Source organism: Lineus longissimus, chromosome 11, assembly GCF_910592395.1.
Source record: "Lineus longissimus chromosome 11, tnLinLong1.2, whole genome shotgun sequence".
Classification (NCBI taxonomy): Eukaryota; Metazoa; Nemertea; class Pilidiophora; order Heteronemertea; family Lineidae; genus Lineus; species Lineus longissimus.
The window spans coordinates 10,997,849-11,025,259 of NC_088318.1; the positions used below are offsets into that span (position 1 = coordinate 10,997,849).

Consider the following 27,411-nt stretch of genomic DNA (forward strand, 5'->3'; position numbering starts at 1 on the left):
GATATGTCATCGCCAATTTTGAACAAATTTTTGAGGGGTAATGTTGGCAGACGGTGATGAAGATGTGGAAGCAATAAGATACCTGATACGATGATGATGATTATTCATCGCCAAAGTTGAATCTGATTTGGTCGAAATAAAACGGCGGCCAACTTCGCACTTGCGGCATGTTCTGTCGGAATAGTTTTGGTTGTGAGGTATGTGCGGAATTCTTCATTTAATGCATATTAGAATTAGATTCTTTAAGTCAAGTCGCATTATAACAAACACATCAGAATCCGGACTCGCATTTTTTTTGTATCACCGCATACATTGTTCAACATCTCAGCCTACTTCCTCAATCCCAACGTGCGATCTCGGAGCATTATGTTCAGTCCTTTAGACGACTGACATATTTGAGATCATGAGCGCATGACGGATTGTAGTTTGCGATGGGGACAGATTTTCTAAGGATTCCCCTCTTATCACAGTTAATCTTTCATTTCTCTGATGGCAAAAGCATTGGTCTTTTTTTCAATAAATTTAAGATTTTTGCGAACCGAAACCTTGAAATTCATATTATATTTACGTAACTTCTTACAACTTGAACGTCCTTCAATTTCAGATTCGAGTGGCGGATGTATCTCGTTGACTTGTCTCGAGTCAGTCAACTGCCGGTCGAGAAACGCATCAAGACCAATTACAACCGCCAGATGAAACAATTGCAAGTATAATTGGTCTGGTAACAAAACACACTGGCGAATGAAAACAAAGTCTATTTATCTATGATGAATATGCACAACGACCGTTTAGTGCAAAAAGTTCACAGGGAACACTATTGAATAGAGAAAGACAAAAATGTACATGTATAGACATCAGAAAATAGGCCAACCAGCAAGATTTGTCAACCAGCCGATAAAGAATAGCAAAACATTTATCGAACAAAAAATTTCCTCTTGAATTTGAACGTGAGTACAAAACGTATTGACATTTTCTTTGTAAAAAGAAAACCGCGGGATTGTCGACCAGTCTCTAATTTTAACCAAATCGTCCTATAGCAATGGATCACAACCATTTCTATTTCATCATTTCCATTTCAATTTTCATTGCTTTTTCTAGTGGTTTATTCTTGTTGTCACATCCATACTCTCGCGGTTTTTTTTTATTCAAAAGGTCCGCACAAAGCGTTCTGAGAGGGAGGGGGGGGGGGGGGGTTGGACTTAACATATGCTGATTTTCCGTACGAAAATAGCTTCCAGTGACGTCTCCTCACACGATTATTAAAGAATCAAGCAATACACAGAGCACTAGAACGAAATATAACCCGACTGTGAGGCTAATCTGAAATTTGCAAGCCATCCCCATCGTGACACTAGCGAAAGTTATGTATTAGGGGTCAACGTCAGTGTGATGCTGCTATACATGTGGCGGCGCATGGCGGCGAACATAGGTTTTACCTCATGGGCAACTAATAAAGCACACGCCCAAGTGTAAAAACGAGTTTCAACAAGTATCAAATGTCATGCGTAAATGGCGCTGCAAGGCACGTGTTGGCTTCAGTCCTAAAATAAACAGACTAAGTCCATTGGGAAGATGTTGATGTATAAACATTATCTGAATCCCTGTTGATACTAGTAATTGATTCACTAAATGATCAAATGACTTAGCGGATGCACCATTATCCATTACGTCATAAGTGCATCATACTGCGAACATGACAACAGTTCAAAAATCAGATATCGCAAATTTGAGAAAACGTTCCATCATGGTAACCAGATAACGTTGGAAGGTGTTGCTACCCTACTGGTTGCGTATAATCACCAATTGCGTCACAGGTCGGGGGCGAGGGATTAGAGTCCAAGAAAATGAGGAAAATGCTTTGACGGGTTTCTGAACAAAGCACTTCTGATGCGCCTATCAACAGATCAACGCTAGTCTGACATCAAGTTTGTAGGCTGTATGAGTATAATGAACACATTGGTTACCCTAACAAAAACCATCATTTCATCATGGTTACGATTACTTCAAAATGATGATTTGTTTGGCAAAAAAATTTTTTTTCAAAGTTAAATCAAGCGACATTTAATTTTAAAGTTCTGCCTCATGTCAGTTTCTGCATCGAGTCTAAGGCAAATCCTGCGTATTTTATAGGCCAGCTATATAAAAATCGTGATCTGACAAAACAAAAGATAAAGAGATTGATTTGATGAGGTGAGGTGAGTGTACTCCCACTCACGATGCCGATGATGAGATCCTGTCCGAGATCCTGTTGGCTCGTGTCTGCCTCGGGGGAAATGACGACCAAAGGTCGATCGAGTGAACGGGACCTGCTATTCATAGAAAAAACAAAGCGCCCCTCCCTAATTCGCCTGAAATATCGTGTCATAGTATCGACCTATCTTTTGAGTCTGGGTATACCCTACCCTTGGATGATATGCACCGCATAACCCCTTTATCTTATTTACACATTCGCGTAGGAAAACAAATCAAACGAAAAAGTATTATCTGAGTGACAAATTATGACAAATTGTCCCTGATAAATGCCCCTGGTAAATCGGCAAGTTACAATAAAATGATAGATAGTGAATTTTATATCAATTTCACAAAGGTGTCAATGAAACTACTTTTGTGAGAAAATGGTTCAGACCTGAGGGTGAGAGTAACCAGACTGGTTATAGGCAGGGGCTACAATTACCCCCATTCTACCCCATTCTACCTTACATTTAATTGTACTGTTTGGTTATTATGAAAATATCCGAAGAATAATTGAATTCTAAAGAAAGCAATTATTCTTATAATATTATTGCAATATTTTGATTTGGCCATCCACCCCGGTCCGCGACCCATCAAGAGAAAACACAAATGTAAGCTGGAAATAAGTTGATTAGACGACTGAAATTACTTTATACTTACATTGACGAAGGAAGTTGAGATGCGCCAGGAGAATCTCGCCATGGTACGGATTGGTGAGCCGATTGAAGTCATCCCTGACCAGGTGACACAGTTCCCGGCCGTGCATGTGCTGAAACTTCTTGATGTCCACGTCGTGCAGGCTGAACTCCTTCTTTGCCCACTCCAACCACTGGCGCACATGTTCCGGCGTCCATAGGGAGGGATCTGTTTGAAAACACGATTTGTTATACATGGCACTGGGATCTGTGTTACGATTTGCGAGAGTTTGTGATAAATACAATTGTCGCTCCCCGCCTAATGTCATCACTGGGTTGGAAAGAGCAGCAACAAAGCGGGAATGATGAAAGAATGAAAATGAAATCCTGTCGTCAAAAAGTCTTTCATTTGGGTATCCACTGTCAATGAACTAACTTTTGCCTCGATATTTGCACGTTGATAAATTGTCCACAGTAGAAAATAAGTCAATATAACAGTTTACACAGGATGAGATAATTTCCTCAGTCGCACACGCGGAAGTACTGCTCGTTTCCGAAAACTAACGAAGTTTTCCTTAGCCCCACGTGTTAAATACGCCCGAGGTACCTGTTGCAATGGACCGGCCACGTGCCGGAACGATCTGGGGCTTTTGACCAATCAGAGTCCGGTGCGGTTGACCGCATCTGTGGGCCGGTGGTGTTTTTGACCGATCTGACTCAAACATCACCCCCCGGAGTGCCGGGCTGGACCTTCTTGGTAAATTATTTTCGGATCATTGCGGGCTTTCGATAAGAAATTGTTCTAAAACAAACTTATCGCGCTACTATCAACTGCTGATAAAGTTGCCACGAAATTTAATTGATCAGTTTTTATTGGTACAATTTTGATTGAATTTTGAAATGTATGTTCACTGGGACTTGAAGGCACATAAATTTATATCACTAGTCAATTCTAATTGCTGGCTGCTTCGAAAATGTCCTCGGTCGGACTTGTGATAAAAGTCAGTGATGTAGTTATTAGCGGGAAAGCCAGGAAGCAATGTAAGCAGTTTGTATCGCCGATGTCAATTTTAGTTCAGCATTAGCATTCTCCGTTCGTGTCGTCCATATACAGGGAATTCAAATATGTATATATAATATAATTCAAGGAAAAGACGACGATTGATTCACTCTAACGGCAGTTTCGCCGATTATCAGTCAAATATTCTTGACACTCTCAACCGGCTTACGCACTCAGTACGGACTGTTTTAAGGTGGGGATCAGATTCAATTGGGGGGTAAGATGCAGCCAAATCCCGATGTCAACATCATGGCACCAGTTGTTTTCAATATAGGCCTACTCCGCCTCTCGATTTGCATACGACATAGAGTATCAAAAACCTGACCCTCAAGATGGGAGTCAAAGACTTGACTCATGCCGCAGCATGCAACAAGAAGGAAGCAATACGCGGTTGATGATATTGAAGCGGAAAAGAGAATTCATTGGGTCTGTTCTGTCACCCAAAGGCTTATCTTTTTTTGTTCAAATATATGAACATCGGGCCGAAATTCCCAAAATCACGACCCTAACCCAAACAAACACCTCTAACCCTGATGTCATCGACTCAGTCCCCGTCCATCTGTTCCGTGTCGACCTCCCCCGGCGGACCAGGTCCCGCGAGCCAATTAACAAATTAGACAGGCGTTCGGGGAATGAAGGTCCATGGCGAGTGAGAATGGGGAGCATAGTGACCCGCAGTGAGGCAATGTTGCGTGCTACGGTAACACACAAACGCGTAGGGAGAATCGAAATTTTGGTACACTTTTTGAAATTTCATTTTCCAAGTGCTTCTATCTCTATAAATTGCATGCCGACTTATCGGCGGTGAACGACAATTCTTCTCTCAAGAAGGATGGAAAATACGCATCGGCATGCTAAACTGCAAATTCGTTCAAGTTACATGTGTTGGTTGTGAGCGTCACTGTGTCGTAAAGAGACTACTCTTGTTGGGAGAGAAAGATGGGCTTTTGCATGTAATTGCTGAATTTCATAAAGTTTCTGACGTAATATCTTGATTTTTGGAAGCATGGATCATTATAACTAACACTTCCAGCATTGTCTTTTTGCTTTATTTACGTTTTCCCCTGTTACCATGCAGTGCTACGGTCTCGAGCTTTTGACAAACAACTTCACCCACCTACTCTTTGACAAATGCTGAGGGCATCGCAACCTTATTAGTTTCCGATCGCAGCAAATGTACCGGGTATAGTTATCAAATTCCTTCGACTGTGAACCCACCTGTTGAAAACAGCGCTCCTCAAACTACATTTTTGCTGTGATCAATTGTAATTTATCGAATGCCATCGCAACCAGTAAGACCTGACATTTGACCTCCCGCAGCAACGGGTCACCGATAGCGCCGATGTCACTGAGATTCCTCCTTGCGCCGCTCGTCCGTTACATATCAGGTTACCCGCGCAGATCGGACCCGAGGGAAAGGAGAGGCGGGGCCCGATCGCCACACAATTCCAATGTTAATTAGTCGGTATGAGCAAACGACGAAAATAGGCTATACGATGTATATACATTGTAGCCAACAATGTTCATACTAGAATATGACATGATTGATCCTTACGGTACATCCTGTCCAATTCAACCAAAAAACCAAATATTTTGTAACAGCGGACAGAATCTAAACGCATTTTCATTCCGAAGTATACGCAATACGATTAATATTTCTTTTTTAAAATCAGGAGTTTCTATTTCAAACTGCAGCACCGAATCATTCTCGTTTGCCATCGGATTACCCCCATATCTATTAAACTTAAAAGAAAACAAAGTTGAGCAATACCCACAGGTCTGATGCATGGGATGGTTAGTATTTCTTGCCAGTGAAAAGCCAAATCCGGTCTCCTGTTACATAGGCCCTAAACTCCAACGCCAATCGCTTATCAAATATTAACAAAACAGAACAAGTTCGTTATTTCCATCCAAACAACATTTAAATCTGTATCGTAAGATGTATAGGAATTAAATCAACAGATTGGTTGAGGACACGCCATTCATAGCGTGTCATCAAACTCAAGACTAAGTCAACATGGGGTCAAAGGGAAACCCCGTGGGTGATCACTCCCGGGAACACACTGGGCAATATGATATTGAAGGAAATTGGCCGGCTAACTTTCTGGGCCAAACAGTATTGCAGATAAAACTTAAACTAATGACGTGTTTTACAAACTGTAGGCCTATGTGCGTGCGCATGGGCATGTAGAAAAAGACATGTGTTGATTTTTTTGTAAAAAAAACCTTACGTCACAATCACGTGTCAGTGTTTTGTCTGCTAAAGTTTAATCAAACCTACGGGATTTGTAATAAATGAAGCATCGGTTTTGATGACATAACCAGTGGTTTTAAATATACTCCGCCTCGCGATATTTCAAATTGTGTATTTCATTTTGTACACGAGGTAGGAGTATAAAAAACCTGATCTCAGGATGGCCTGAGTATGTGTATCACGGAAGCGAACCAGTTGCTTTGAAATAATATTGGAGACTTGACTTGAACACTCCCATCATAGGGCGATTATTTAATGGCATTTATCCATTCTAAGGACCATGTTTTGAATGGAATTTTCGTATCTCATGCTGCCGTATGCTCTAATTAAAAGTCATCTTGGGCGTGTATACATAACAATGATTTCACATTCAACATCCGATTGTCAGACAAACACACCCATCAGTTACCATTCATGGCGTGTCATCAAACTCACGTCTAAAACAACGAGGGGTCATAAGGACCCATGAAAAATAACAACAGGGGTTCATCTTCCGTCCACACACGAGACAATGGTAAATATTATAGCAATTATTAATACTGACCTTTCTAATTTTTACAGACAAACAATTAATTAAACATATTAAATGGTGCGACAACAGTGATCATGAGGGTCGTGGTGACCAGAAATTGAGGGCTCAAGATGTCATCTGACTTCAGACGTGTGAAAGCATAGTGAGGTCAATTCAATAATATATGGTCCAGAGGCAAAACGTGAAATTTGGCCTATGCTTCTTTGACTGTGTCCTGGTGTTGGAACGTTACATCAAAGTCAGATTACTGATATTGGCCTGTCGTTCTTGTCAAATTGTATCATTCGGCCCAATCATATTCATTGCAGACGGTATAAACTACGCATTCACGTAATTTTAGGGAGGGAGAGGACATTCATTGTTACGTATTTTTTTATGTATTATTTCTATCGATTTAAAAAAAGTAAGGTTTTGTTAAAAACGTCTTTCTGACCAGCAAAAATATATTTATTCATCAACCGGTTATCACTATAGAATTGCCAATTCGCGTATTCATCAGGATATCTTGAGTAAATATTCTAAAACATACAAAACATATTAGGTTTTTGCATGAAGTATAGATATGGGTCTACATGTAACTTTCTTAAAACTGACAATTGTCGAATGTCAAAAGTCTCATGCGTCGGGCTCTAGTCATCCACAACTGACTACTCGATCAACAAAATTGTCAACTCAAAAAGGCAATGCAACGAACTGACCCCCGAGCGTAAAAGAGCAATATGTATGGCCAATGTTTCCAGACAAGTGTCGCACCTGCAGTGCAATGACTGTCACCACACTAGTTTTTTTCCACAGGACACCAATCCCCCTATTAACACCTCACTTCCCAGTTGACATCTCCAGCTGGTCGACACGATCCGCGATTGTCTCCCGCCTTAACTGTTACGTCACCACCGTCGGCTCTTCACATGCAAATGTATGGCGATGAGCACTGTTGCAGGAAGAAGACAATAAGTTTAGTTTGAATTGGAATTCGACGACTGCTGATGAGCACTTCAAGCCGGTCGATGATTGGGCTCATCATGTCAGGACATCTGTCGTGGTTCTTATCCTATTCTTGTTGACATACTTGATAATTTGGATTACTTTCCGAGACATGTTACATTAACTCATACATGGAATGGGGCGGGGATGTGGTTCCCCAGCGACCAACACATCACACGTTTACATATAGCCTGTCATTTTGGAAAACACAAAATTCTTGGAGAAATGGAGCACAGTAGCAGAACTGAGACTCGCCGATTAGTATTAAAAGTTATCTTAATCTGATAGTGTCGTACATTAGGGGCATATTCACCAAATTGATCCTACACACTATAAAATACATCAATATCAACTGCTCTTTTCGTAGTACATTTGGGAAGTTGCACTTCATCTTTTTTATCACAAGTTCTGCTCGCATTGTTGCTGCTTCACGACCGTTTTCGATGAGACGGGATACTCCATCTTCGCTGCTAGGTGTTTCGAACATGGCCATCCCCTATTAAATCACGTCCAGGGATACAAGGCATGTATGCAGTAACAGTTATCTCTTCCAACAAATGACCGTTGATATTTGACCATTCGGATCTTCTAAAAGTATCACTGACTAACACAAAATGGTCAAAGCACGTCTGTCCAGGGTTGGGAGAATAGAGCACTCTTAACTCGGGAACTTGACAAAACACCGACCAGTGTCCATCTGCTTGGACCGTGCCACAACAATAGTTTCGACCAATTAGCGTCTCAAAATGCATTTGCTCCGGAACTGGTCAACTTCCGATTCGCCCTATGCTTGTCACTTGAACATTCGGCCATTTTGTCCAACATTAGCCCCCAACTATGCACTCCATCTTGACCATCGTTTTGCTCAAATCTCGATTCCCGAAGTATAACATCCATAAAATTACTAAGAAAAGTTGCTGACCATAAAAAATGGCAGGCAGAGACATTATTTTGACACCAATCATTGCACTCTATTAATCTTGATATGTTTATCAATACAGTACGTGCTCAACCGCATTCTCGAAGGACGATCTCATGAAAGCCGCCAGCCATACTTCACAATGCGCCTCGTGCAACGGCTGATCATCTGCACCGAGGGCCCTGGGCCAGGTCAAACGAAAGGTTGGTTTACGACTTGCACTTTTCATTTCTTTATTTGAATATTACCAATGGCCTTGTAATATTAATCAGGGGGCACCGATCCCATGGCCATACGACTAGAATTTCGCAGGTGTCGATGGGCATTTAGACCCGCCGGACGCGTTCGATCCGGTTGCTATGAGACCTGAGGTGCCCCAGGACGATGTAAATCTTTGACATAATCACCAAAAGTCCTAAGAAATATATCTAGTCTGATGGTCGTCACCTATATCTTCCTCTATTGATGTCCTAGACATCATGTTACATTAGAAAGATAGAGAGATAGTCGTCACAACACACATGCAGTGTCATCTCTCGCAAGTGTCTTAAAGGCATACGCCGTTCGTTTGAAATTTGTCATTGAATTTGAAACTTACAAATTGTGTAAATACGTACCAGAGACAAATCTAAACGATGCTGTTGCGTAGATAGATCTACAAATACTACATGTTTAAATACCAAGTTTCAGCAGATTCGTATGCACTGTAACTGCACTATAGCACTGCATTTCAATTTTCCTGGACCACCAGTAATTACGAGTGGCGTGCCCCTTTAATGGTATGTGGATTGGAAAAATAACCAATCAGAAATTCTGCTGACTTAGAAATAGTTACAAAAAGATTATTGATGTGGTCAACAATTTCCTTGGACAATTTCATCGCAGTAACATTGCAGGACAGTTCATTGAGTTCCCATATACACGTTATGGTAGCGTAACGTAAAACTCACAAACTACATGTATTATGACAACACGCTTGTAAGAGTTCATCTACAGCATATCATGATAATGCTCAGAACTGGCCAAAAAAACCCACGAGGTCCAGCGCGATGCATCATTAAATCTTTTATGGCCATCACATGAATCACGGGAAACATAACTTGCCCATCTATTCATTTCTTTCACCGTCTAGGTAATGAGTTTTCTTTTCAGCCGTCACGTTGCCCAATAGATTCATCAGCCATTTTTGCCTCCGAATGGACATGTCATCCACGCAGGTGCGGCCGCCATTTTCTTTAGGATTATCATAACCGATGTTCATATTCTCAAAAGGTTGATTGAAAAAGGCAATAGAGGCATTAATGGCAATAATTTGATATTCTCCCAATGAATATGATGACGCGTGGCGTGTCAAAGTGCAGATCTCGTGCCGTGTCTCGCGCGGCCCGGGGCTTGTAGAAAGAGAGAAACACGCGCTGCGCGAGGTGGGGCATTGCCGCAGACGAGGGGCCACGGCAGCGTCAATCCATTGCCGGATTAGTTCGTTCTGATTAATTATGGCGAATAAAAGTCAATTATTGGATGGATAGCTGATAAAAACATTGGCCACGTGTCGATTCGTTTACACGATGGCTAGTTTTACTCCCTTTGAGGGTTTTTGTAAAAGAATAACTCTCTGCCGCGGCGATGAGGCTGATTTATTTGCTTTAAGTGTTGAACCTGTTGAAATCTTTATGAAAATGAAATGCAACGGCATTGGGTATGTATCATTTGTGTTCGGCGAAAACGTTTCCGAGTAATAATGATACATGGACTCAGAGCGCTTATTTAGATTTCTTTTGGGAGTGGCCCCAAGGGCACAACCATCGGCGTTAGTTGTATGCAGCGATATTACAGAGTGTAAAGTAGTGAAGATGCATGTACACGGCACAAATTACGTAGCTACACGGTGCATGTCTATATGGTGTCACCACGGACCTATATACTGGGTTACACAAATGAAATTTTTGAATAACACTCAAATAATATTGACTGACTCGATATTTGTCAGATCTTTACAACTGCGCTGAGATCAATACAATGTACTTTTCCCAGTTTGTTTGCCCCGTTACCTGAATTAGTTGCGCAATAGACATTCACATTTTCTTCTGCACCCGAGCAGGTTTTCAGGTGTCATTGGTGGCCAGTGGACCCCTCCCACCGCAGAAACATTCCCTCATGATTGTTTTGATGGTAGAACATAGCTGTTTGCCTCCCTTTTTGTCGGATCAACCAAGACCTCCATTATACGCCACCTACAGAACCTCAAACCCCAATGGACGCACTATACATGCATTATTGTGGTCTGAGAGTCGATTTGTGTCATTGAGTTAAAATAATTCGGGTGCAGAAGTGTTAAAAAAAAGCCTATTGCGCAAAAACTCGTGCAGGTAGGGAGATCAAACAAATGTTGATAGGCGTAGCTACACGTGGCAGAAACTTTGTGATTGGATATTTCAGTGCCGCCATCGCGGGGGCTGAATGTATAGCAATACAACTTTCCAGCGCTGCAGTTTTCTAAACCAACACCTATACGACTACTTCATCATGGTAAAGTTATTTTCCTTGGCGGATGCTAACGGACATTATATCATCCTTTCCCGAAGGAGAATATGTTTGCCACCGTAAAAAAGAGCATCAAAGCAACAGAAATTCTTTAAAACCATTTAGCATTTTCTCATTTTGACCAGATGCGTCATTGTTACCCACAATTCTCATGGCATCTCTGGCGGAAGTTCTGCTTCCTTCCTTCAAACCATCCTGGCGCGCGGCGTGAGCGTAAGACATGCGGTCAGGGACATTTCCAACCAAAACTACAACCAGCTTCTTCCAATCGAAGCAATTAAAATCTATTTGAGCCATAACCATTGAGACTCTTTGTGCCAAATTAGCCCATCGGTTACATAACGCGTGAGAGTAGAACGAAAATTGTGATTTCCCTGGCCAATCTCTTCAGCGGACACTTGTCAGAATAGCATGACTCCGAATTGAATGGTTATGATAACGTGAGAATCATTAGGACTATCATTAAGTGCCCTTAGAAAGTACGCACTGTCAACATAGGCGACCACTTAGCACCGTATTGTTGTTGCCCGACGATAGCATATTGCTGCGGGCTGGGTGCGGTAGGGGCAGGGCAGTCCCGACGGCGTGGGGCCGGAGTCTTCGGGCGATAATGAATCAGGGAGCCCGCGGGAGGATGGGTTTACGTAAGAGGTATGCCTGGGACTGAGATCATAATCATAGGGACCTGGTCCCCCACATAAACCAGTGGCAATTAATGACGCTTTTCAAAGAGATTTGGAATTTTTGATAGTGCTGAATGTAAGAGGCAATTTCTTATAAAAGGGTTGTTTAGCGTATAATGGGGTGGACCGGTATTTCGCCAAACGGCGCTGTACAGAGACTGCATCGTTAACATGCCAGATTTACCACCATGAACTGGGCAAAAGATATACATATACTTTAGGGTTTAAAAATGCATCATAGGCCTGATAGGTGAAGCAACGATGAAATGGTTTGGTCATATATTTGTACCTATAGTATAATGAGAATAGGTTACGGGCAAAACATGGCAGGTTTCGCAAGACATACGAAGTACGAAGGTCTGTGGTGTCATCAAGTACTGTACTTGGAATTTTTTGAAAATTGAGGAATCGGGGAATTTTTTGAAATACATTGATAGCTATCGTGCAACATGTTCAGGTTCGTCATTGGAAGAAACGTTATATACTTTACCAACAATAGGTACCAGTGCATTGTTGAGAACGCATGGTTGTGTTTTTCAAATTATATCACATGTACGTCATTCGTAGCTCTTCGTAACGCTTGCGAAACCTATCTAATGTTTTGACTACTCAAGAATCCTGATGTGACGCACTCCGCATTCCTCTTTTAAAGGGGGACTTATAGGCAGGAGCTAGGGGGTCAAGATGGAAGTCTTTCTATGACCAGTAGGGGGCTTGGCTTATGTTTTTGCGATAATTCTATTTCTTATACCTAAAGATCGGTGTGAATAGTTTCGATGTACTGTATGGTGAGAGAGATACATATCGGCGACTTTAGGTAACTTAATCCTGCCTGCCTACATGTAACTCCTGCCCATAGAGTCCCTTAAGTATTTGACTTAACCGTCGTTGAATAAAATCATCACGAGAATTCTTGAAATTCCGTTGACGAATAACAATTGTTGTAGCACACAAAATGAATCTGCCAATTGGAATTTCGAATTTTAGTCATGCCAGAGTCGTTGAAAACCCGCAAGATTCCGAGTAAACGTAAAAAGGCCTTATGGCGACGAGTTTCACTCAGTAACTGTACAAAAAAAGAACACTCACTGGGCGTGGACCCTAGAAAAAGATAGTTCTATCAACTTGTACAACACCAATATTCCATTGCGCTCATTTAAAGTTTCGCCGAAAATGAAAAAACTTTTCATCTTAGATACAATGATTGAGCGTGAAAATGCATGTTTATTGAGGTCACACAATCAGAGTTCGATTCATTCGTTTGTCCGGGTCGTTGATCCGGCAAACTTGTGAGGTTCTGCAAGCGTGTGTTTCGTTTTGCCAAAGTTCTTTAAAAATCATTTGCGTAATTGCGTGTTGTTATTTTGTTCTTGGCTATCTTTAGCGAGTGTCCCGGTAGATGGTTTGGCTTGTCTCTAAATATGGATCGAGTCCACCACTCCAGTTATATGCCGGTTTTTTGGTTGATTATTTCTTAAGTACCGGTATTTCATTTATCTTAATTGAAGTTTAGGATTTATGCGATCCCGCGTGATGATTCATCGCATGTTTAAAGGTGCAAATTAAAAAAGCCAGCCGATAGAGCTGACGCGTCGACCAATATGTATTTCGACAGATATTTATCATCAATAATTAATTTCAACGGAATTTCCTAAAATTTACGAGTCTGTTTCCATTTTCATGGATTCTTCCTCCGATCGCATGCTGCTTCCAAGACACATAGGTCTCGGAAATATAATGGAAAATGATCGCCATCCCCGTGCGATAATAGGCCTGTTAACTAACTGCCAGCTCTACACGCAATCCCATCAATTGTGGCCGAATCACCTGCTAGCTCTGAACAGTCATCTGCGCGCTACAATTCCTATTACTGCCTTGCGCGGATTTATTAAAAATTAAAGGAATATCCAGCACTGTTTCGTGAATATTTTATGCGATGTTTTGCGCGCGGTATGACAAGCATTTGTTCCTGTTCCTGCCTCGATGATGGGAAGACGACGGACGTCAGAAATCCTGTCTGGCTGTGAAATTAACTTCCGAGCAGCCAAGGGCAGTTCGGCGGAAGCCACGGACATTTCCCATCTGCGTTAGGGGCAGTGGAAAGTGACCATTATGGCAACCGGCCCAATTTCGAAATGTGTTTCTGGCACTAATGCATGGGCTGGTCTGATTTCCATTGAACATGGTACTAACTTTCGCCGGCACAAGTATATAATACCCTCAACAGCGTATCAACGCGGGCACCTCATCTATAAGGCGCTCGACCAGCAGATGGCGCCGCTATCAGATTAATGGCTTCTAGACGCTCGTAGTTGACTCTTTAAAAAGTATCTGCCATTTAATCAATTACAAAGTAGTTAGCTGGACGGACGACGTAACCTCGAGATTACCTGGTCTAGCGGATTTCGAAGCCGTGGGCCCAAAGAATTAAGTGCTCGACGTTCTTCGCTGGTTTTAGGCGCTGTCATGGCGAATCTTTCGCCGCCAACTTTACTTCTGACTCCGCCAAAAAATGCACAATACCCGTCGGTCAATTTTGCCCAATATCATGATATATGCTGGTTTCACCGACGTGACTGATCCCAGACAGCTTCATTACAGGAGGTAATTAGTGCGAAATAAACAAAACAAGTCGGAACATGACGTCACGACCACTGGACAACTTTGTGTCGCCCCGGGGTGTTACCAACCCATTGTCCATCCAAATCGGACGTTTTTAAATGCCATCGCCCGATCCTGAACATGGAATCTCCTGCTTTATAACATACAAATATGGTCTCACATCGGTGAAACAAGAGTACATGTATATCAAAAGTTGTCGCAAAATGACTGCAATCGCTTGCGAAAGGCGTTGTAAATTATTTGTTTGGTCAGTCCCCCTTCAGGACAAACTCATAAATATAGACAAGCGTCGTGGCAACAAGCCATATCACCCTGCATACCGCCAATCTATCTGCTTGAGGGGGCAGCGGACATTCGGTTTCAGATTTCGTCAACATGCACGCGCTACTACGGGGACCTACGGGGCCTCGCGTGCGCCTGTCACGGGCCATTAACCACAGTGTTGATATCCATAGTTTCGGCGCAGGTTGCGTGTCAATCTCAAAGCACCGTTAATTAGCCTTTCGTCCAGGAGAACAAGTAAAACAAAGACTGGCTACCCCGCGGCTCGATTATATTCGTCATTAGCTCGGTCCAGTGATGCAATTAACATCGAAGAAAGTGATAGCAGCATTGTTGAATATTTGATTAGAAGAAAGCAGTAATAATAGACTGGTGGCAACCTTGGGTGTATGCCGGTGTACATGCAGGTGCAAGGTCGGCTTAGAAATAAAGGCGAGTTTAGTTGAAGATGACGAATACAAAAAGGTGCAAAAGAGCTTCTTTTCATCGTGGTAAATGAGACCAATGCTTGTCTGCTGTATTTTGAAAAAATAAATTTGGCGGTTTTGTTAAAACGAAAGGTTGGGCATGAGATATGTTGGTTTTCCATACGAAAATGGCTTCTAGCAGAGCCGTGACTTCTTAAAACTTGATCACTGAAAACTCCTTAAACTGCAATAAACAGTAACACGGGAACGAAATATAACCATATAGGCTAACCTAAACTTTGCAAGCCATGTCCAAAACCACCTCGCAATACAAGCGAAAACCATTTAGTGGAGATGCTACACGTGCCGGCGCTTGGTGGCATGAGGGGTATTATCCTCCTGGTCAACTACATCTCACGCCCAAGTTTTCCCTTTAAAACTGTTCAATATACCTTCACCGGTTCTGTTCGAGCAAATATGTTTTTGTTATGATGATTGTGAATTAAAGGAGACGCGAAATGTATTTCGCCGTCGGTTTGTTCGGACAACTAATTCTCCAGTCCAAGACTAAATCAATGAGATGGTTTGAAATATTTGAAGTACTTATATACTAAGGTTGGTTCCAAAAAAATACTGCATTATTAACGTTATGAAGTAAATGTTTTCTTACCGGCTGGGACGTACACTCGCTTCTGCGCTACTCCATTTCCGGTCTGACCTCCGTCCGCCCGTCCTGACATTGACGCGTGCGTTCCGAGGGGTTCCAATTTCATATCACCTGAATATTTCTCCTTGTTGCCGGAGTCGTCGCAAAATAGCTGCTTCCCGTCATTGTTGACACTTTTACACATTTTGTAAGAATCTGGCTGATAAAATTGTTTTACATTTTGGCCAGGAGCAACTTCTTTCCCGCCAGTTGACGGCATAGGATCCGTAAAAGCAGACGGTCCAATTTGGCGGGAAATTTCTGGCGTCGAATGATTCGGTCTGTCGTCTATCATTTGATTGATGTAAGCAGATTGATTTCTAATATCATCCTTCCCAGGGTTCCACATCGGCCAGTGGAAATCCTTTTCGGTTCTGTCATTTCCCTTCCCGTCGCAAGATGGCGGCATTGGTTGTACTTCCGATTTGATTGCAAATGGCGTACTGTTCCCAACCTGGCCACGTGACTGGACATCCCAGGGAACATTTTGTTGCCCTCCTATGTTGCTGAGCTGCGGTGATTTGGGTGCCAGCGCATCCTGAAAGCAAATTACAGAAAATAGAATTAATAACGAGTATTTAAACACATGAAAAATGAGACACTGTCTATTCCAAACACAGCGATCGTAAAGTTTCTTGACCGATTTCTATAGGGACTGTCTGTTATTAAGGTGGTTTTAAGGGGGTGGGGTGGGGTAATGGATGGTACGATACGACTATTCCCGATCATGCCAGTAGGCAACCTATATATAGTCAGTTGGAGGCCATTATGCTGAAAATCAAACTTAGTTTTAACAGGTGTGAATCCAAATGCAGATTGGCAAACGGCCGAGTCGCAAGCTGACGAACATGGGTTGAAAATGTATGTTTCGAAAAACATATACATGTATACCCAACAATGGCAACCAAAGACGACGTACACCGTAGTCGTCTTCTCATGCTGAATGAAAATAAAATTCCCTGCAATGTCACTTCATGTGTAACTCTCGACTGGTCTGAAGCGGAACAGCGCGATAAAGCCATCAGAGAGCGGAATCGAGATCGCATCCGCCGGGTGTCGGGCCAGCTTTTCGGACGTCCGGCGGTCCTGGATCGGACAAGTCAACACTACTACTACATTTGTGTATTACAATTACTACCATTGACTATAGAGTATCAGGAGATGTACATGTACCTCCCCTCAACATTCATGGCAGCCGTCAATGCAATACATGCATATCAAGAAAGACTCTTTCACCAACCTTTGAACAGTGTTTCTGAACCCAAAGGTTTTTTCCCCCAGTATTCAATGTCCAATGTAAATAGAGTATGAACCCAAATATCAACGAAATCGTTGGGAAAAAAATTGAACACATGGTGTGCACTATATATACTGAACTTTTTGCGGGCTTTGTTTATCAAAATAATTAATCAAGCGTTCTTTGATTTTCATGAGAATGAGCGTATGACCAAGTCGGAAGTCTACAGTCATTTTAACTGGGCTTTTTAAACTTTACGATAATTGTTTTGATCTCCACCTTAAAGTAGGTCGATCGACCCGAGCGGGGCCCCAGCGGTTATTTGCTAAGTCCGAATGTACCGCGCTGGTGCGGTTGGTTCATTCATTGTATTGCTCCGACGAAATTACTTTTACATCCCGCTCTGCGGCCGAAAGCAGTTTAGCTGGGGCGGCGATAGCAGCGGAAAAACGTTTTAGTGGAACAGGGTTTTTCGGTTTTGGTCAAAGTAACTTGTCCATCTACATGTACGTAGCCAGCGTTGTCACGGTGTAAATGCTTAAAACGTTTCATTAGATTGGGAAGGGGAAGGGCAACTGGGTTAGCAAGCATAGATTAATCAATGTGGTAGTAGGCCTATACACCAAAAGCAAAAATGTATCTGATCTTTGTCGTCAAAATCAAGGCATCAGTGACATTCTATACTTACCAAATTGAACTCGTCGTAAAACGTAAGTGTGACGATGTTGAACATTTTACAAATATAGAAAATCTAATATTGAAACGAAACTTTATCATCATCGCCAACAGCTTTCTCCACTTAAACCGTTCACACAGAAACCGCGAATATTTACAATGCAATTTGTAAATTATCATTATTACGGTACATGCATAATGTTTTCAACCAGTTGTGCTCACTAAGTGGTACTATTGATATGTTTAAACTGGGCTAATGCACAGGTCCAATAAGGGCATGGCCAGGTGATAACATCTGATAACGATGTCCTCTTCACATGGGGAAGTCCGTTGTCAGTTGCAGGCGTTTCTCTGCACCAGGTTACCAAGGAAGGAACATTTTATTTCGACTACTGCGCATGCGCAGAAAATAGTATACACGTCACACTTCTATTTCCAAGGTTATGTGTGTTTTTCGGAAGTTTTTTTTGTTGATCGATCCTTAATCCAGGACAGCATTCTTTTTTAATTCAATAAAAGTAATGGAATGGCCATGATGGTATCCACTGCGTATATCTTATTAACATTTTTAAGTCTCATACTAGTCACAGCCTACAGTGGCTAACACTGCTGGCTACCACGGGTTCGATCCCGAGGAGAAGCCAGGATTGTATTTCTGGATGAACCGGTGTGGATTTCAAGGAACTAAAATTCCTGCCGCTTCACAGTCCTTCGAATGAGACTTAAAACCGGGGTCCCCTGTGTTTGGTGTTCATGCCAGGTTAAAGACTCCACTAAGTGAGAAACATGAGTAGCTTGCGTGGACTCAACCTCTCGCCGAAGTCGGAGTCACAAGCCCAATAAACGCTCATCCCGCCTTGAAGGGTGAATACCCCCTGGAGAAAATCTCCTCAAAGTGCAGAGCGAATGCTGAAGAAGAAGAAGATTATTTTCATTTCAACTTTCCATTTTTTTACACTCGCACGCGGTTAGTATTGAAGACACCGTTACCTTTAAATGAATCACACTCTCGTATATTTACTTTTTGTTTCGGGTGGGCGACATGGTGCAGTCTTTTTGTGAATTCAGCAGATGATACCGGCACGTGTCCTAGCCCGATTTGAGTTACTGGAAAATTAATAGATGATATGACGCTATATCATGCAATGTCCTGCGATAAAATTGACACAATTTATGAATTTACACCGATTTTCCTCATGAAGCGAAGTAGAGCAAGTTCAATAAATTCGAACACTTTTTCCAGGCTTTAAATGCGCGATTTGAATTTCGGTAGCCTCCAATACTGCACCAATCTTCTCTAACGATCCGAAATGGCACTTTGCCGTATATGCAAAGCTGACCTCGAGGTTTACAGATAAACATACAGAGAGGAAATGCAAGTCAATAGAAATCTATAACCAATCATCTCGGGACATCAATTTAAAATTCATTCGCTACTTTCGTTAGCAAGAATTTGGGACTCCCGCTCAGCTACTCCGGCCAATCAATAAGCTCGAATGTCCAAGCTTTTTTAGCCTAAAAAGCATGATACCATCTTTTGATAGGCCAGTACCTGATCGCAAATCCCACATTCCCATTGGCGATTTATCGGCGTTGATCGTCAGTCCTGTGAAGTATTTTAGTAGGAGTAGAGCGGACTAACGAACAACTTTGATTAATCGGCATGGGAATTCCTGGAAAAAAGCGCCGGCCGATAGCCCAGTCCAATATAGATGGCCGTCGACCTAGCAATACCCAAATTGACGTTTGATCACTACGGAATCTCGGGAAGTACGACAATGGTTCATCAGCACGAAATCAGATATTTTTTCTTCTACCGACTTTTGCATCAGATGAATCGTTGGCTTACAAATGTCACGACGAATGATACTGATTAACTTTTAAGGCATCATCAAATTCACTTAAACACTCTAAAAAAAACCAACAAATTTATTGCCGCATTTCTGTTAATTTTGTCGTGGTTTATGGCAGAAACTTCTGCTTATACGGTGATGTTGTACGGAAACACCCGGGAAACATATTACTAATTACGGATACGTTAGATGGCCAAGGACATTAAGTTGAATAATTGGGAAGAATTGACTATCAGCAGGTTCGGAAATGATGATCATTCGGGAACTGGTCTTAAAAGGCGGTGCACTGACATTACTTCTGGAACGAGGCTAATGAAAAGGATTTGACCACGTGATCAGAAAAATCTCACGTGATGTTCGCATTTGAAGTTTTGGCTAGCAGAATCCATCAGAGATGTGTCAGTCGCTAAACTTATTCTCCGCTTCTCTCTATCATAAGAACGAGGGGTTTAGGGACTCGAGGAGTGCGAAGTCTGGGTCATTAAAGTGCTTGGTAGGATGCCGCCTTGAAACAGGTGGGTGCGTTGTGACGTCACTCTCCCCATCTTCGGCAGCCTTTTCAGCATGTTCTCCATCTTGATGATAAATAGGAATGGATCAAGGACACTCCCCTGTGGGACGCCGATTGTGACATCCCAATGTCTTAGATATGCCGCCATCGACTGTTACAGCACTTTCAGTCCATGTCGAGAACTTTAAAGGCATTCACTGCATTCTCTTGAATTCCGTAATTTTGTTGGATGACAATGGAGTCGAAAGCCTTCTTGATGTCAATAACATGTTACTGAACATTTGCTGAAGCATGTGTTAATCCGTATGTTATTTTTGCTATAGCACGATCAAAGATACTGGATAGTTGAGATACGAGCCCATCCTTCCTCCTCCCTCTTTATAAAAGATGTTTAAAAAAACTCTGACTATTCACAAAAAAACTTCCGATGTTCGTATGGTAAATATCCGACCGATATGTCGATAACCGCCGGATGTGTTCGCTCGGACTTTTTTCTTGATATCATTGCGTGAAACTGTTTCAATATTTTATCACTGACAAATGGTTTGTAGTCAGCGTTTTCATCTTTGCTGACCTCACCCCATTACCACACATCTTAATGAAAGACCCTACCCCATTACCACGCATCCAAATGAAAAAACTCAACAAATTCAAATCTTCCCTTCTCTACGATCACGATATCTTTAATGGGTGCTAAAACCCTCATCAATATCAAGGCATGTCACAGCCGAATGGGAAATGCTAAATATTTGCACTTACCGGTGTGTGGCACACTTTATTTCTATAGTTTTATGGAAATTTAATGCACGTAAGCTAACCTAGCAGGTGTTAGCTTGCTAAGGGAAGATTTAGGTGTAACTGAGATTTGTCATTATTTGAATTTAGCGTGTTTAAAATGAGAGAGTGTTGTCTTTATCAATTTCAACATATACTCTTTTCATGGTCACACATTTAGTGTAGCTTGTTCATATGACCCAACCACACTTCCAGTGTAGACGTCTACGTGGCTGTTGTGCACTGGCAACTATAATATAGCTCTGCTATTCACGTCATTGAAACGAGAACAGCTCATTCTAATCGCTCATTTATACCGGGACAGAACGATACCTTGTACATGAACATGATGTGTATCGAACAATGATTTTCATTTTCATTTGTATAGTATTAGTCCAAAACAGCCATCGGGTCACAATGCTACATGCATCAAGGAATCAAAGATGCTAGAAAAACAGGTGGTCAAGTGCAATAATTAGAGAGAATAGGAAAAAAACAACGAAAGAGGTTAATGGAAAATGCATTAGGACAGCTTAGTTCAATGCTTCTCTTTTGGTTATTGGTCACGTCAATTTTTCTGTATTTAAACCAGAACTAGAGCAGGCTACGTACACATGTAGTTATTAAACATAAGTCACCTAGTTTTCGTGGATTTCGCGAATAACATCGATTCGCAAAAAATAAAATGTTTGTTTTTATTGGAAAAACTGAGAGAAATTTCGTAATCCGCCAATAAAATAAAAATCGTGAGAACTTCATCATTATTTTCCTTTTATAGAGAAAAAATTCACAATTCATAAAGAATTACGTATTTATGATGAAAACACATCCATACTGGTGATTGAGACCATGCATCAGAAATTCAAATTCAATTTTTCCTATACCACCTATACAACCTAGTCTCGCGCACTGAATTACTAGTGTGTAACCCGAACAATGGTATTGAGTGTTGGTAAATAAAAGGATGAACTTGGCGTTCGTTCAGATTCCTTATTTTCTAGATGTCTTAAAATAGGTATGGCCCATCATTGAGTGACATGGTCTTATTTGCGACCGTTTTAACTATGTGACGATAACAACCTATTGTTCGCAATCAAAGTGCGTCCCATGACAATAAAAACACGAGATGTATCGCTTAGACTCTGAATGCCTAATACTAGCAATGATGACTTCTCGCAGTCAGAATCGCGTTGAGTTGATTTGGACTGATTTAATTAGCTTCACGGACAGATACAAATTTATATAGGACCACGTTCCAGGACGAGACGCGATGGAGAAAATGAATTTATTCATTAACCTTCCGTTTAGTTTCCGTTGCGAACCAAAGAGATCGTTTAAGGGGTAATTTGTTTATGTTATGGGTAAATTAATCGCGATTTTACCGACTGGTACTGATGGTCGGTCATTTATGGGATGGCGGAATCGGCACGTGGGGGTAATTGGTGAAATCACGCTAGTGCATGATTGTGCGGAGTGCTCCCGTCTTCGGGGCCCGCGACGACCGTGGTGCGAGTTTTAATAGGATGTTATCTCAGACAATAAAATAATAATAATTTTGGCCGATCCTGTCTGTCCGCTCGCGAGTTGGTCGCGTGCAGATATCTACTCCCCTGGATAGCACCAAAGCGCTGTTAACTTAAAATTGATTTGTGTAGTCTACAGTATGTTATTTTCCAATTTGAATAAGAAGGGTACATGTATATACGTTTTTGTATCTGTGTCAAACAGCAATGTAATTATCTGATTTAGGCCTGATAATGCTGCCACTTAACTGAACACATTTCAACGAACCACCACATATGAGAGTCGTACTATGTACACAGTGGGAACGAGGACCTAAGTTTAAATGCCTCCGCCGATCGTTAAAAATTTTGAATTTGTAATTGAATTTGAAAATTCTCAATTGCGTAAATACATACTAAATATAAATTTCAGCAATGTCTTCCTGTTGACAGATATGCAAATACAGTGAAATCTCTCTTAGCGGATACCTCTCTATTAAGGACAACCTCTCTATTAAGGACAGTTTTGGTCCCGAATTGGCTGTTTCCATTCAATTTGACCTCTCTTATCAGGACATCTCTCTATTATTAAGGACAGCATTTGTCAATCCTAACAGTGTCCTTAATAAAGAGGTTCCCTACTACTGTACTATAAATACTACAAAGTTTCAACAAAATTGTTTTAATAATAACTGCAGTACGGTATTGTGAATTACTGTGGATTTCTACTTAACTGGACCACCAGTAATGACCCCTTTAAACTGAAATGTAAGCGGGTCACCCTCAACGAAAGCAAATCATACAGAAGCATATGTACGCATTAGTGGAGAAGCCGGTCACGTCGAAAAAATACACATCTTTGATATAGGTATTTTCTTCTGACAAACTCGTTCAACACACACGAAATCATCACGACATTCCGAGCAGATGCTTCAAGCAATCTTCTATTTCACCATACGCTCCTTGGTGAGAATCATTGTGCACCAGTAATGATGTACAGTTATCGCACAGTTAGATACAGGCCAACTTTAGTGGAACCAAGAGTAATTTGGTTTGATTTCAATTTTCTTCTGGGTTGGCTCCAGTCCTCGCCATAGCCGGTCTCGTCAATTCTCGCGCAGGTGTCACGCGATAACGAAGTAAGGAAGGCGCAATCAAAGAAGACAGCTTGACGCTTTTAACTTGGAAATTCCATTTTGTAAATGGTTGAGAATTTTAAGTGGTACTATCATGAAGGGGCAGATGGCCTGGCTTGATTGACAGGGGAAGAAGTTGAAATCTTCCACTCGCTAGGCCTATTTGTGCAATGTAATTAAAGGATCATTCGAAATCTCGGTTTCTGAAAAATACACTCTATTCATGAGCTTCCAGATATGGATGCCCCGAAATCAACTGCGAGTTCTGCATATTGTCCTTGAAGCTTAATGTCGCCCATCATTTGTTTTCATCTGATAGTTTTTTTTGCACCTCAGACGCCCTTTTGGCAAGATCAAGGTCATCTAGATATACTTTTGGGCCGTATAGCGTTTCTTTTGACCAATAACGTTATTAGCACAGTCATAGGACTAGGAAAAATTCAAGGAAGTGCAAAGTGTGTTTTGTCTTGCGACATGATTTCACGAAACATGAAAGTGCAATTAAATGATATGATATATCTAATGATGGCATCATTGTCACTGACTTCCTCTTGCCTTGGTCAGGACAATGACCAATTACACAGTGACTAAAGAACTAATAATACCAAGAAAAGCACGTCGAGTTAATGAATAAAGTGAGTATCCAAAGAGTACAATCACTACTAAAATAACTGGAAAAAATTACATTTTGGAAGATTTGGCAGGAAAAAGCCCTTCTTTCTACATGTATAATTTTCTCACTTGATCAAACTTGATCACAGCGAAAGGACATTTACAAACACACTGCGTGCATTATTAATTCGTTTTATAATCAAAATTAGAAAATCAGTGACTGAGGAAAATCACCCATGCATTTTGAACAGGCTACAATTTGAGGACTGACATATCAATATAATTTTGTGTAAATACAAGTATCATCGCTTTCACTTAGGCCTTATAGGCTTTTCTTATTGCATGTAGCTTCGGGACTATTTGGCCAAAGACACCTAAGAGCTTGCTATAGCATGATCATAAACCATTCTCCATACACTGTATCCCGCTCTGCAATATCATCACCAAGTCACTCCATCGCCCACGTTATTGACTGCTAGTGATTGAGCTATGTTGACCGAGGCAATGTTGGTGCTTCCCCGGGCCGGATTCGGCAATATCCGTATTGTTGGTTTGAGATGAATACAGGAAAATATCTAGGAAAACGAAACTTGACAACACACACGAATCATGCTTTAAAGGGAGACTATATCATCTATAAAAGCAGTCCCAACGTAAGTCAAATTAAGTTACACAAATTTGCCACTGGGGACTATCCGATAGCTCACCCTAAGACAACCAATTTGACCTCTTTCATAGCCCTGCCTATAGCCTCCCAACTAGCATCTTTATAGACTGCCACATCGTTTTCCTAGCCTTTTATGTATACTGTGAGTTCGCCGAAACATGGCGTTTATAACATTTGTATGAAAATGAAAATGAAAATGACCAGTATTTAAAGTGCCAGATTCCACAGAATTGTGATCGGTGACACTGTACAGAAATTATGATTGTCTATTGTAGCGAGCAAAGAGTTTGTATACCAATCTACACTCACAACGGCATTGTTTATTTCCAAATTTTGACTTTCCATATTTTTGAATGATCCTAGAAGCCCTTCAATGGTCCTGTCACATTATATATTCTAGAAAAATATGTCAATTAATAAGTTTGCTACTTAAGAGGTCATTGACAGACGCTATTATTCGCTGAGGTGATGTTCATGGTGCTGTCCCGGTCCGGATTCGACAACATCCGAGGAATGTTGATTCAGGAAAGCATGAAGGAAAAGGGAACTTTGAGCTAGAGGAACTCGGCATCTTATATATAGGCCTATAGACTGAGAAATCGCATTTTACCACAAACCAGCAAACCAGCAAACCAGCAAACCCTTGGTCAAATACAGTTATGTAAGTTGAATGAAATATTGAAAACATGTATATTACATAACATCAAACTGGTAATTTAAACTGAAACGACGAAACCACGGTGTTGCCCTTCGTTACCCAACACTTACCATCTCAGTGAAGATTAAATCGGAAAAATATAAAGTCCTTTGATATATAAAATTCTCCACACTTTTCACTATTTTTAATACCTAAACCGGTTCAAACTTCACAACGTATGGCAATAGTTGTTGATAACGGAAGATGTTCTGACTAATTGACAATATTCTTGCAGTTAATTGCTGCGTTGTTTTCAGGCCGTCGCTCGGTTTATCTTCTGGGTGCAGATGACTTAACAAGGGACGCAGGAAGATGCCACTTGTTACCAACATCCGGCACTAAGACAAATCATGCGCCTGCTGCGGAACTTACCACTAAGCAGGCCTCTCGTGAACAATTAGTATTGTTTTTGCTAGCATTAATTGTCTCGTGGTTTGTGACTTGGGCATGCCTATGTCTCAGCCAGTTTAATAGGCACATGTAGATGCAGTTCAATCACTTGGGGTGCAATTACACTGTGTAAGAATCAATGTATAGTTTTGCGTTCATGAATCTTGGTCAAAGCACATGACAACCGTTGCTCTAGTTGAGATGGAATAGATTTTAAAGACCAATACATGTACGTTCGTGTATTTGACTTTAATAGAAATAAACATTGCCGCTGTACATGTATATACAGTATGTACAGGTCACCACGCGTGTCAACCTGATGAAAACAATAACTTATATCACGGACTAACATATAAATAGATGTATTGTACTATTTTATAGTGAATATTTTTTGTACAGCGCCTGCTTAGAAAATATTTTACATTCTTTAGCACTTCGTGTCAAATAGGTAGTTTTCATGCTGATGACTACTTCATGAACAGTTTAAGGAGAGGGTCGTGTTTAATTCAACATCCAATATATTTCTCGTACACCCAAGAATAATTTTGATGTACTGTGAGATAGGTGAGATCCTTATTGGCGACTTAATCTGAACGTAACTTAATCTGAACTACATGTAACTGACTCCTGCCTAAAGGTTTTATGCAAAATATTCAAATATTGGTGCTGAGGTTTTCTTTAAATTGCAAAAGGAGAATATTCACATAATTTACTTCTTCCATAAGACGTTGTACGCCTAATTATGCCTATAGGCCTACTTGTGACAATCAAGCACAGTTTCCTCTTAAGATCTTGCCCGATAAGTTGGTGACCTACTCTTCGTTCATTTGGTGGAAAGATAATTAACAGGCGAGATAACCCATCTCCTATCATTTAGCCAAGTTATATACACTCGCCGGGTATTTTCCGTCAACCCGCCAAATAATCACCCAAAGACAAATACCGGCAAGTACAGACAATCTACGTGACGCACGAGATCCTTGCCTAGTTTGAGCCCCCTGACAGCTCGCAAACAGTTTTCCCTTAATATGTTGACCCTCCCAATTTAGCCCTACACACTTCCTCCCCATGGCCTACCTGAGTGAGTTGGTGCTTTTCCGTCATCTTCGGTCCTAAGGAAGCTCCTGTTGACAAACAACAAAACGACCTTCCTAATCCGGTGCCGGTGGATATAAGCGACTTGTGTACACAACCCTCCTTTTATTTCGGAAATCGGGGCGGTAGATTGTTAAAGCTTCAGCTTAATGAATATATTATCTCATGACGTTGCCACTGGTGGGTGTGTCCTAGCGCAAGCTGACATTGACAGTATCATCCATTACAACCCTGATACATTAAATAACGAGGAGACATCACGGCGGACGTAATTACTCGCATTATCCAGGATATCTCTGTTATTACGAATTTAATGTTTTCTGTTTTAATGTGTAGAAAAAGGAAATATTTTTTAGAGGAAGAAACATTTATTGAATCGCTAACCAGGTGAAAGCGCACCTA

The 27,411-nt window shown here is 41.3% G+C and overlaps 1 protein-coding gene across 1 annotated transcript in view; it reads right to left on the reverse strand.

The window, feature by feature from the left end:
- The window catches only part of LOC135495887 (Friend leukemia integration 1 transcription factor-like), a 47,214-nt gene extending 20,159 nt beyond the window's left edge, over positions 1 to 27,055 (reverse strand). Inside the window, exons 1-3 of the mRNA XM_064784891.1 lie at positions 26,992 to 27,055; positions 15,825 to 16,398; positions 2,893 to 3,096 (exon numbers count right to left, since the gene is read on the reverse strand). Of these exons, the coding sequence (XP_064640961.1) occupies positions 2,893 to 3,096; positions 15,825 to 16,398; positions 26,992 to 27,018 (805 nt within the window). The 5' untranslated portion in view covers positions 27,019 to 27,055. The remainder of the gene's footprint in view (positions 1 to 2,892; positions 3,097 to 15,824; positions 16,399 to 26,991) is intronic.
- Between the last annotated feature and the right edge of the window lie 356 nt (positions 27,056 to 27,411).